The sequence below is a fragment of the Pyrus communis genome, chromosome 13 (genome assembly GCF_041283825.1).
Source record: "Pyrus communis isolate YQ-2024b chromosome 13, ASM4128382v1, whole genome shotgun sequence".
Classification (NCBI taxonomy): Eukaryota; Viridiplantae; Streptophyta; class Magnoliopsida; order Rosales; family Rosaceae; genus Pyrus; species Pyrus communis.
In genome coordinates, this window is record NC_142577.1 from 27,180,612 (window position 1) to 27,193,271 (window position 12,660).

The 12,660-nt window shown below is 38.8% G+C and overlaps 2 protein-coding genes across 2 annotated transcripts; both read right to left on the reverse strand.

Moving 5' to 3' along the window:
• Positions 1-489: 489 nt before the first annotated feature.
• On the reverse strand, positions 490-1,793 carry LOC137736316 (uncharacterized). Its single transcript, XM_088683470.1, has 2 exons — positions 845-1,793; positions 490-518 (listed from the first exon to the last, which is right to left on the reverse strand). Exons 1-2 carry the CDS (start codon positions 1,791-1,793, stop codon positions 490-492), a joined length of 978 nt encoding a protein of 325 aa, XP_088539596.1.
• Positions 1,794-3,652: 1,859 nt separating this feature from the next.
• Positions 3,653-6,182, reverse strand: LOC137738260 (uncharacterized). The gene is made up of 3 exons (XM_068477889.2): positions 5,378-6,182; positions 4,556-5,104; positions 3,653-4,277 (listed from the first exon to the last, which is right to left on the reverse strand). The coding sequence occupies exons 1-3, from the start codon at positions 5,862-5,864 to the stop codon at positions 3,949-3,951; spliced, it is 1,365 nt and encodes a 454-aa protein (XP_068333990.2). The 5' UTR covers positions 5,865-6,182; the 3' UTR covers positions 3,653-3,948.
• Positions 6,183-12,660: the final 6,478 nt, after the last annotated feature.

Here is a 12,660-nt window from a genome sequence, read left to right on the forward strand (position 1 = left end):
GTCATGATTTTGGAAGTGTACTCAGACCCATTATCAGACCTTAAGATGCCAATTTTAGAGTTAAAATGATTTTGAATTAATTTATGAAAATTTTTGAAACACTGGAAAGCTTCATGCTTGAATTTAAGTAAATACACAAAAGTAGTTCTAGAGAAATCATCAATGAACGATATGTAAAATCTGTAACCATCAAAGGACTCTAAGGTGGCAGGTCCCCAAATGTCAGAATGGACTATTTCAAAGGCTTTGGTAGCTCTAGAGAGAGAGTGGGGAAAGGGTAACTTGGTGAACTTAGATTTTTGACAAACTTCACAATCTGGAATCACTTTACAGAAACTAGGAAAAAGAAAAGACATAACATGTGAAGAAGGGTGAGCTAATCTCATGTGCCACAACTGCTCCTTGTTTACAGTGCTTGAGTTTATGTAGAAACTTTTTGGGAAACTTGAAGAGAATTTGACATAGTACAGTCCATTGAGGAAGAACCCTTTACCAATCGTTTCCTTCGAAACTTGGTCCTGGAAAATCACATAGTGAGTTGAAAAAATTGCAAGACAATTTAGCAAATGTGTTATTTTTCCTACTGACAATAGTTTGAAAGGAAAAGAAGGGACATGCATGACAAGGGATTCTTTTTTACTCGAGAAGATTTTGAGTTTCCCTCTGCCTACTATACGAACTTTGGTGCCATTAGCTACGGAGACAAAAGAAGGAGTGGAAAAGTTTTGAAAATCATTTAGTAAAGATGCATCGTTAGTCATGTGATCTGAAGCTCCTGAGTCAACTATCCAAAAATCACAACTACTACGAAGATCCAAAGCAGTGGAGATAGTTGCAATAATACCTGGCATGTCATTTTGTGACACTGAGTTTGATTGTTCGAGGAAGCCAGCAAACTTGCCGAGCATGGCTGAAGGAGTTTCATGATTTGTTGCTCCTTGTTTCTGTTGCAAGAAGTTAGCGAATTTATTTATGAGAGCAATGGGACTAGAGGAAGAGTTTATCACATTATTGGAGACATTGTCGCAAACAAGATTTCCTCTAGGAGTGTAGGCAGGCTTCATTTGGTTTCTTGGTGCTCTTCCATCGTCATTGAACTTAGGTTTAAGTTCTGGATAAAGAATCCAGCACTTCTCTTTTATGTGTCCAATACCTGTACGACCTATCTTCACACAGTGAGAACACTTTAAGTCTGGTCGTTTTCCCTTGTATGGTCTGGAGAAGGTGAAGGCTCTTGCTTCTGATGGCCTAAAATTTGATTCTCCAATGACCATGTCTGTGTTCATGACCTTCTTTCTTACTTCTTCACGTTGAATAACGTTGCAGACCATCTGTAAAGTGGGAAGTTCAGGTGTCATTAAGAGATGGCTTATAAGGTCTTCATAATATGGTCCAATGCTGACAAGCAACTGGAACACTTTGTCTGCTTCAACACGCTTTAAAAGAATGGTTGTGTCCGTGGTATGAGGTCTGTAGAGATCCAATTCATTCCATTTGGCCTTCAAGTTGCCAAGATGTTGAACAAAAGAGAGATTTCCCTGTTGTAATTCCGTAAGATCTTTCTTCAGCTGAAAGACTCGCGCAACATTGTTTAGATCTCCATACATGTCTCGTACGGAATTCCAAAGCTGGTGAGATGATACTGAGTAGCTGAAAATCTCAGCCATCTTTGGTTCCATAGAGTTTAACAGCCAAGACATGATAAGTTGATCTTGGGATACCCATGCTGCATAATCCGGTGCAGTTGTTTCGGGGATGATGTTATCCTTTTGAATGAATGGAGCTTTCCACATCCTCCAAGAGCGAGAGAAATAGCTCGTGACCAGGGCAGGTAGTTGAATTCGTTTAGAAGCACAGAGCTCAAACGTTGAATTGGATTGGTATCCATGGTTTCGTTTTTTGAAGTTTTTTCTGCTGGTATGGCCATAATGGCTCAACTGGTTTGGATTTGGTGGGTTTTTCGGAAGAACACAGAAGCAGGTCCAAGAGGAATCACTGCTCTGATACCATGTGGACAATTTTATGTATATATCATGTATAAAATAGTTTACAAGATCAACCATAAATAGGAGAGGAATACAAGAAAGAAAGTGGAGGAATGGTGCGGACAGGGATGGCAGCTCAGCAAGCATGAGTGAAGACCTGACCTCCACTATCTCTAACTTAAACTAATACCTAGCTTTACATGATGAGGGAATATTGCTCTTAAATAAGCCTAAAGTAAACAAACAAGCAGCTAACCCTAGCCGAAAGTAAGATGACAATGAGTTGTTATCCATCACCAACTAAACAATGACAACTAGACAAACCCTACCACCAATAATAATAGATACTTCAATACCCTACTATTCATAGCTTCTCTGATTTATTATTTTTTCCGTTACAAGTAAATAAACATGCCATGTACGGGTTGAAATCAGGTTTTGCTATAAAGTTCAGTTGACAAATTATGTAACCTACTTGGACCCAAGCGGAGGAGTTCTACGGTCTCGATGCCCGAATCACATGGTTGTTCGGCCAATGACCCATCATTGGGACTAGGAGAGCGTGGGAGGGTCTAGGTGGGATGTTTATGTGTCTAGGGCGGATGTGTGAGGTGGAACGAGTAGCCACGGCCAATAATTTCTCACCCAATTGAGGGGTGATTCGAGGATCCAATATTCCGAACAAATTGGTCATGCGGTACATTCATTCTGGTGACAAGTGACAACAAGCTTTAAACTCATTGGAATCTTGTACGAAGGCCAAGGCCCAAATACTAGTTAAGCCTTGTGAGACCTCCTCCATCAATCTCAAGTCTCAGCTGACATGGATTGAGAGCTTTCAAGTCGAATTCCGTCGATGCATGGAGTCTGGAACCAGGACCACTCAAATATTTTCCTGTTCTGGGCGACAGACATTTGAAATAAAACTTGCGTACGAAATCTCAGTCTAATTGTGTTTTACATTACTGAACCAGTTCAATACGCATTGGATTGGATGGGAATAGGCTACTTTGAGTGTGCATTACTTTCCACTGACGTTACTTGTTCCAGGCTTTCAGCAATATCTGTAATATCCTTAGGAAATCCTGGACTCTCATGTCCTATCCTATCCATCCCTCAGCAGAATAGTAGTAAGTACTATTTAACACAGTTCCAAACGGCTAATCCCATGTGCATTGAGCGAATTCTCTCTCTCTCTCTCTCTCTTTCTCTCTCTCTCTCTCTCTACCCCTCACAGTAAGATTAGCATATGATAGGATAGTCTTCAGTTGCAGAAATTGTGCCTGAGTTTTTCAGTCCCCGTGGGAAAGAAAAGGATGTTCCAAATAGTTCTAATCCAACGACCCTATTATTATCTTTGTTTACCTCATTATTTCATCATCATCCCTATTCTATCACCTTTTCCCCTATTTAATTTCTTAACCTTTACTCAAATACAAAATTTGATAAGATAGCGATTTTCACTTTCGTTTTGTCTTTCTTTAAACCTTCTTTACTCATTATCTTGTTATCGTCACTTAGTTTTCTCTTGATTTATTCAAGGGTTAGGGGATACAAAAGGAGTGCGACTTCTACCATATTTTAAGTTAGTTTGATCTTCATCTCTTGAGCTCCATGGAAACTATTATAGAGAAAGAAGAAAACATGGAAAAAGAGTGACAAGTCAATGTGTGACAATAATCTAATTTATTGGATCACCTTTTGGTGAGGGGGTCTCATGTGAGAGTTTGGGGTTACATTGAAAAGATGGTGGTGGGATATGACTTAAAAGGGAATGATGCAGATTTTTCACTGTCAGCTGAGCTTAACTAAAACAACAAGAAGCCTTCTCTCTTTTTTTCCCTTTATTGCTTCATACTTTTTCTTGGACCACATACACATTATGCCTCTTTTTCTTCTGATGGTTCAAGTGAAGGAAAACGAAGAAAAAAAACCCTATTAAGCTTTTTCTTGAGTTCTCACTTCATGTGGCTCCTACCCCAAGAAAATCAATGAAGGGCGGTGGCGGAATGCTCGTCTCACGGTGGCTGCTGCCGCCGCCGCCGCCGCCAACAACTCTGTCAGCAGCTGATGCTGATGTTGAGGGCTTGCCGCCTGAAACTTGACATGAAGAATCTGAGTACTTTTGATGAACAAGGCTGTGGAAGTTTGACTGTTGCATTGTCGTGACATTCATGTTTGGAGGTGGATGGTGGGTATACATACCCCCATACGAATGACCCTCCATCTCACCTGAACCATCCCAACATCGGTTCTGGCTCATCATCCCCATCACCTCATTGCTCTTCGGACCTGCAATAACACAACCACCATTATGTGTTTTGAGACTTTGCTGCAACTGGGACATCCTCGTGTCGATATCCCAAGTTAATCATACACATGAGAATACATGATTATATATAGGATATGATATCCGTCGCTATCCAAAGTTAATCATACACGTGATAATGCGTGATTATAGACTTAAGATACGGCTAGTGTGACATTTCAGATTGAAGTAATCTTATTGGAAGAGGGTTTTAGACAAATGGAAAGGTGATAAATTAAAAAGAATAAGAACAACGACATACCACGGAAGAATTCAAAAGGAGTTTCTTGTTGTGAACAAAATCCACTATTATTATGAGAAAGCAACTTTTTCCTTGTGATTGCTTCTTCTTCCACACTAATCAAGTTTTGTGAACCATTTGAGCCATAATAATCAGCCCCATAACCAACAACACCATCATAGCTTGTTCCATATGAAAAAGAAGATATAGAACCACTGCCGCCGAGGCCGCCATTGGGGAGACTAAGACCACCATAAGGTGGTGGAGGTTCAGTACTCCTCGAGGCTGCATTGAAGCTTGGATTTTCCTCCATGCTTCTGTAAACAGTTTGGTTTAGCTTCCTCCTCCGATAAGCACTGGATTGCTCTCTGTACTTCCTGGCCATGATAACATGCCAATGGTTCTTCACAGCATTATCAGTTCTTCCAGGAAAGAGCCTGGCTATCATGGCCCACTTGTTGCCATATATTCTATGAGCTTGCATTAGTCTTTCTTCTTCCTCCTCAGTGAAAGCTCTTCTGTTGATTCTTGGGTCCAGCTGGTTAAACCATCTTAATCTGCAGCTCTTACCTTTTTAACAAACACAAATATGCAAAAACATATGAATTATTATAGATTAGAGTGAAAATTGTGAAATCAAAGAGAAAACATAGCAGTGATTCGTTTTCTCGTGCACTTCTCATCTGGTTTATTCTTTTTTTTTGGGTGGAAATCTGGTTTATTCAATCCAAGAATTAAGGTTAAAAAGGAGTGTAGTGGAAGAACGCGAGTGTCAAAATCACTTCCAAAAAGAAGACATAACTACAGACAAAAGGACTAAACAATTTCTCACATTTTTCTTACCTGATCTTCCTTCCAGCTTCTCTGCAATAAGGTTCCAGTTCTGAGGGCCATAGAGAGCCACAAGTTCCTTGAGCTTGGAATCCTCAGCAGGCCTCCAATGCCCTCTGGCACACAGTTTTGATTGCCCACTTTCTGTTTCCTTCTCACTAACTTTCACCCCACTCTCATTAGGATTCTTATCGTGATCACTGCTGGTATAATCTGAGCCCTTCATGTCACTGCTGTTGTGGTGATCCTCATAACTTCTGGTAGAAGGAAAACCCCAGAATGCCCTTCCATTTTCTGATTCAGAAATCTTAGAGATGTGGCTGCTGTCCTGGGAAGAAACTGATGAGTATACTCCATACTTGGAGCTCAGAGAAAGAGAGCCCATATCGGCATAAACCATTCCCATTGAAGAAGAAGAAGAAGAAGAAGAGGAGGAGGAGAAACAGCTTAAGGTATTAGGGGTTTCTGTTGCATATATAGCACCATTGTTAGCCATCATTTTCTTACATTGAAGAACTGTTACAAAGTCATCTTTGAAAAGGACTGGAAAAATAAATTGGGAGAGAGAGAGAGAGAGAGAGAGAGAGAGAGAGAGAGAGCGCTAGTGAAAGCTAGGTAGGAAGAGCAAGGAGTTTGTTTTGCAGGCGAGAAAACTAGAAACAGCAAAAATAGCAAAGAGTGTTCAGAAACCTACACGGCCTCTCACCTCATCAGTCTCACTGACTCTGTGGGGGTGGTGAAGAGAGGAGAGAGGGAGAGGGAGAGAGAGAGGGAGGGCGCTTTTAAGTAGTTAACAACCCTGACTGACCCTGACCCTAAAATTTAACAAGCTCCTACTACTATTTTATTGTTGTTCTCCTCTTTTTCTTTTTAACAAATCCCACGTCACTCACACGTGTGAAAGTGAGGCCTACACTCTTTCTCTCTCTCTTCATGGTGATGGGGTTGAAACTTGGAAGGGTTCTTCTTAGGCTGTCTCTCTCAAGATTGACAAGAAAAGACTCCTAATGTGATGTATGCTCGCTTGGGCTTGTGCAGGTCTAGACACCCCCCTTCTCTTTTCAAACCACAGATTGAAGAGCACTTTGACACAAGAACCCCTCCTGTTGGACACCAGTAAACAAGGTAGGCCAGCTAGCCCTCCATCTTTATCACTCACATATGAAGAGATTTTTGCGTGTGATCAATCTCGTTATATAAAGTATGTTATGTATATATTTTTCTTATCCGTAATAACAGATTCTTATGTATGTATTTATTCTTATGTATGTACCGAAATAAAATTAGACATGTAATTATATATCACTAATGATGAGACCAGCTTTTTCTGGCAAGATTAGACCCTCCTGTTTAACTAGAGTTGGGGGAATTTACCTTTGGTTTCAGTTAACCACCTGAAGTTGACCCAACGACCATCACCAAACCCCATTTGGCGATGAATTATTTGCTTTGATTTTTTCGTGTCCCTTCTTTCACAACTATTATAACAGTCCGGAAAGGCCACTTCCTCAACGTCATTCTAAACCCCACCTCTCCACCTATATCTAGTTATCTACCTCTCTCTCTCTCTCTCTCTCTCTCTCTCTCTCACGGAGAGGACGGGTGTCCACGAATCATGTACCTAGGCAACAATTTCATTATTTATGGATTTCATATATAATCCAAGATTCTAATGACCGTATTCTGTATAAGCAAAAGATTCTAATGACTTCGAATCATCATCTAATTAAATAAACACTGCTGAATAATCTATCTTTTATATATACAAAACGATATTTGAGAGGAATGAATCTGACATAAATTTCGCATGCATAGATAAACGGTCATAACATAACACCACAAGAATATAAAATAAAAAAAAAAAACAACCCAATATCAGATAACCCTGATTTGGTTTTAATTATTTTGAAAGTCTAGCCATTCAAACACTTGAATATTCATATAGACTGAAGTAATTTAAAAAAATCCTTTACTATGAGATTGTTTGATAATTATTTCATTTTTAGTTTCATTTTCATTTTTTGGAAAACTTAAAACTTGTTTAGTCACTACTTTAGGGTTTAGCTTAAAAGAAATGAAATCTGCTTTCTTAAGTTTACTTGATTTTCTGATTAAAAAATAAAAAATAAAACCGAAGGAACGATGCACGTTTGTGTGTCGCTACTCTCAGTCTCTCACTGGACTAGCTCATTGCTCATGCCTGTACTTAGCATTTAAGGTACATTTATATGCATGTGATCATGCTTATGAGATCCCTGCTGGCTGGGCTTCTTCATGTCATCATATCCATGGAGACCCCACGTTCGGAAGCTGCAAAACAAAACTAACTTCTGATCTGCTCATGTCATATATATTCATCAACATAATCAATGGCTAAATAAACCAAAAGTTAATCTGCATTCCTAAACTTCAATTTAGATTACAAACAAACTTAGACACTACTACTCTCATCAGCGAGACAGAGTCTCTTCAATTACTGAGTGGACTTGGTCAGACAATTAGGGTTTAAACATAATGATATATAACATCATGGTTAAGTAATAAGTGAGACAAAGACAAGGGTGTATCACTATACGAGACAGGTTTTGCAAAAGATGACAGGATGGATTAGTTATGTATTAGTACACAACGTAATGTTGTTAATTGGGACATGAGTCAAATGGGGGTAATAGAAACGATCTCCAGAAATTCACAGAACCCCAATTATCGTTAGATCTTTCAAAAGACAAAGGATCACTTGGTCCTCGACTTTTCAGACCAGATGGGAAGACAAGTGAAAACCAAGCATGTGTGTGGGTGGGGGCATTTAAATATTGACAGGTAAAATTCAACAGTACTTATTTGTGTAGAGAATATATTGTTCCCATCACCATATCTCTCGTATCATCTGCCTTCTCTCACACCTTCTGTGCTTTCTTTTGTTTTCTTCTCCCTCTTCCAGTCTGCCCCTCCCCACGTGTGACCCATGTTTGCACGTGTATAACCTAAATCTCAGACTCTGCATGAGGGGAACTTTGGCATAATTACCCCAAAAATAAAATTAATTCAACTGAAGGTATGTAAGAAACTATACACTAATGATGGTTTAATTTGTGAAACTAAATATGTTAAATAGAACAATGAAACAAATATTGCAGCTTGAGGAAAGATACGATATTTATTAAAATCGATGAAAATTGAACCATAGATAGATTACAAAAGTAAGCCTCAGTTGCTTCAAAAAAAAAAAAAGTAAGCCTCAGTTAAAAAAACTTTGCGGTGGCTTTGTACCGGGTCTAATTACAAACAATTCATATATAACATATACAAAAGAAAGAAAATAGGAATAAATAAATTATATCGTATTCAGATGTTCAGATAGAAGAAGACAAATAGAAGATATGAAACATACAGATTGATGTTCAAAAGCTAGCTATATAGCCTATGACTCTGTGCAACTGTTTGAAAGCATGTAATCCTGAATTCACCGAGCTCAGATCTTATGCTTAAGTTCATGTGTAAGCGTTTAATCAATGCAGAAAAAAGATGTATTCATAGCCCTAGGCATAGTCAATGTACTCATTATCTCTGTTTGGTTTTCATTTTATTTTAGGAAAACTGGTCATTATAGGACAACTGCGAATAGCTTTTGCTCAAATAAGAAAAAAAAATCCAACGATCAAAACGGGACATAACACGTTAAATGTTCAAAAGGTCCAACATGCATATCATGTATTTAACAGTAAGAATTTTGGGAAAATGAAATTGAATTGAAGATTGTCGATCGATCACGTAGTGATATATTTAGGGCATATAAGATATTTTTCGTGTCAAAGTTCATGTTAGTAGTGTTGATTTTCCTATTTCAGCAAAAGACTTTTATAATTGTCCATACAACATCCAATTTCTCTAATTTTATCACTTATTATTATATTTTTCTTCAGTTCATACTGTAATGACACTTTCTTTTTTTTGTCGGCTGTGAGCATGCACATATTGTGTATGACATGTGCATGCATAAGAGTGAGGCAGGAAAGTGTCATGTAAAAGATAGAAGAGTTTGTTATATATTGAGGGCAAGTGAATGAAAGAACATGCTTCTGGGATGATCCATGTAAAGACATGGGAATAGGTTGGCTTGCTGGCTCATGCAATAAGGCAGCCAGAAACGCATGAAAGAAAGGGTCACAAAAGGTTGATATGTTAGATGTCCCACAATATAATTTGTAGGACTGTTGTATAAGATTCTAATGAGTCTGTTCCTTTGGAACTACATGCAAAAGAAAAGCCAGCAATGTCTTAGTTCCTATAGGTTACTCTCCTTCCACTCCCCCAAGTAAGGGTATCTTCCAAGGTCTATAGCTGAAGGATGTCTAGTTAAATGACTAGCTATTTTAGCTTTGTGAATTTGGCTAGGAGGAGAGGAAAAGCTAAACTTTTACTAAACATTAAAAAACACAAAAATTTCATTGTTTGTGGACTTCAAAAGAAGACAAAGATTTGGGTTGTTAAGGTTAGAAAAAATAATATTTAAATATTTTAAGTTAAGCTAAAACAGTTAGTATTGTTGGAAGTAGTGGCTAATCAAATTAACATTTGGGTCACTAGCTAGAATAATTTATTTGGTATTGTTGGAGATGCTCTAAGAAGATCTAGACAAATCTAACCAGCGTGATTGGATTTTTCCAAGGCAAAAATGATGAACTCAAATTTTATCCGTTGTTTTTGGAACAAATGATACGTGTACCCAACATATTAATGAATAGAGTAAATTACGTTTTATCCTTTTAGGTTTGAAGTCGATTTCAATTTCTTATAACATCTTTAAAACATTTCAATTTCATATATTTACTTATCATTTTATTTCAATTTCGTACAACCGTTAAAAAATCTGTTAAGTTCCATTAAGTGATGACGTGGCAAATATGGGGTTCCCATTTGTGCTGATGTGCTTGTCACATTTGTGCCACATGGCTAAACACTTAATTAAAATTTTAAAATATTAAAATAATTAATTAAAGAAAATTAAAAAAAAAAACCTAGAACCCCATTCGTCTTCCCCACCCGAGCACCCCCTTTTCCCATTCCCCATCATCCACCCCTTACCCACCCGAGCCACCCTTTCTTCAATCCACTCATCCCTCTTCACCTCCCCGACACACCTTCTCCATCTCTTCCACTGCCTTCACCTCCCTTCCCTTATCTATCCCCAGATCAACCTGCACCCAACCCTAATCCCCAAAAATTTATTAGCCCTAATTTTATCCCTAATTTTGGGCGACAAGGGAACCAAACAAAGCCCTGGGTCTCGAGGGAACTAGAAGAGGATGAGGAGACACGATGGAGGTGGGAGACGTCTTTGAGAGAGCAGCGAAGGAGTTGGTGACGAAGGGAGAGGAAGTGATGGGCTTTGTCTGGGGGAAAAATTGGGGGACGGGGTTGGTGATCTCGGGGGGGGGGGGGGGGGGTGTTCTGTTACTTATGGGGGAACAGGGTGGAGCCGTGGATAGGGATGGCAATTTAACCCGTCAAATCCGATCCCCGCAAGTAACCGATCTGAATGGTTTGATTTTGGGTATAAAATTAGGGTATTTTACGGTTATGGGTAACCGTCGGGTAAATTTTTCAGTTTCGGTTATGGTTATTGGGGTATCCGCTCCAGACCCATACTCGAAACCAAACCATTTCATTTATGAATAAAATATATAAATATTTATTATATGAAAAGGGATTGTTAATAATCATGCATTATTAAATATGAAATTAATTATTTACTTTTATATCATTAATGTCACATCCCCGCCCGGGTCCCCATCACATCTCGGGCTCGACTCTACCGTAGCACGATATTGTTCGCTTTGGGCCCCGACCACGCCCTCACGGTTTTGTTTTTGGGAACTCACACAAGAACTTTCTAGTGGGTCACCCATCTTGGAATTGCTCTCGCGCGAACTTGCTTAACTTTGGAGTTCCGATGAAATCCGAAGCCAGTGAGCTCCCAAAAAGCCTTGTGCTAGGTAGAGATGGGAATATACATATAAGACTTACAAGATCCACTCCCCTGAACGATGTGGGATATAACAATCCATCTCCCTTAAGGGCCCGACGTCCTTGTTGGCACACTTCTGCCCAGGGATTGACTCTGATACCAAATTGTCACATCCCAACTTGGGCCCCCACTACATCCCAGGCTCGACTCCACTGTAGCACGATATTGTCCTCTTTGGGCCCCAACCACGCCCTCACGGTTTTGTTTCTCGGAACTCACATGAGAACTTCCCAGTAGGTCACTCATCCTTGTATTGCTCTCGCGCGAACTCGCTTAACTTTGGAGTTCCAATGAACTCCGAAGCCAGTGAGCTCCCAAAAGGCCTCGTGCTAGATAGAGATAGGCATATACATATAAGGCTTACAGGATCCATTCCCCTGGACGATTTGGGATGTAACGATTAATAATAGGAATTATATGCTTATAATTTTTAGGAGTGTAAATGTTTTCTTAGTAATATAAATTTTTAATATTACTTATTAGATGCATTGTATCAATTGTATTAATAATAGCAGTTTATTTAATATCTTTTTTTTTTAATACTTCATTTAGTTAATAATATAAATAAACATATAAATATCATAATGGGGAAAACCGTTCCCCGATCAAAAATTCGTGACCTAACAGGTTCGGTTATGGGGAAAACTTGTTCGGGGATTCTATAGGTTCAGGTATGGGGATGGCACATCCGAACCTGATCCGCCCCGTTGCCATCCCTAGCCGTGGAGGGGGTGGAGGGGATGGAGGGGTACTCGGGTGTGGAAGACGAAAAGAGGTTCTGGGTTTTTTTTTTTTTAAATACTTTTCTTTAATTAATTATTTTAATATTATAAAATTTTTATTAAGTGTTTAGCCACGTGGCACAAATGTAGCAGCCACGTCAACACAAATGAGAACCCTATATTTGCCACGTTATCACTTAACGGTTAACTTAACAAAATTTTTAACGATTGTATGAAATTGAAATAAAATGATAAGTAAATGTATGAAATTGAAATATTTCAAAGATGTTATAAGAAATTGAAATCGACCTCAAATCTGAAGGGATAAAATATAATTTACTCTAATAGATAATAATTGATGCAACAATTTACAGATGGTTTCTAAAACATTGAATAGGATTGTAAATATAAGTACAAGAAAAAATGAAGCATAGATTAGAGTGTTGGATATGAAGCATATGGAAATAGAAGCGCAGTCAACTTTGTCTGAGGACACAGGCTGGGAATATGGAAACAACCATTAGAGAGAGGGTTGTCTGGAAATT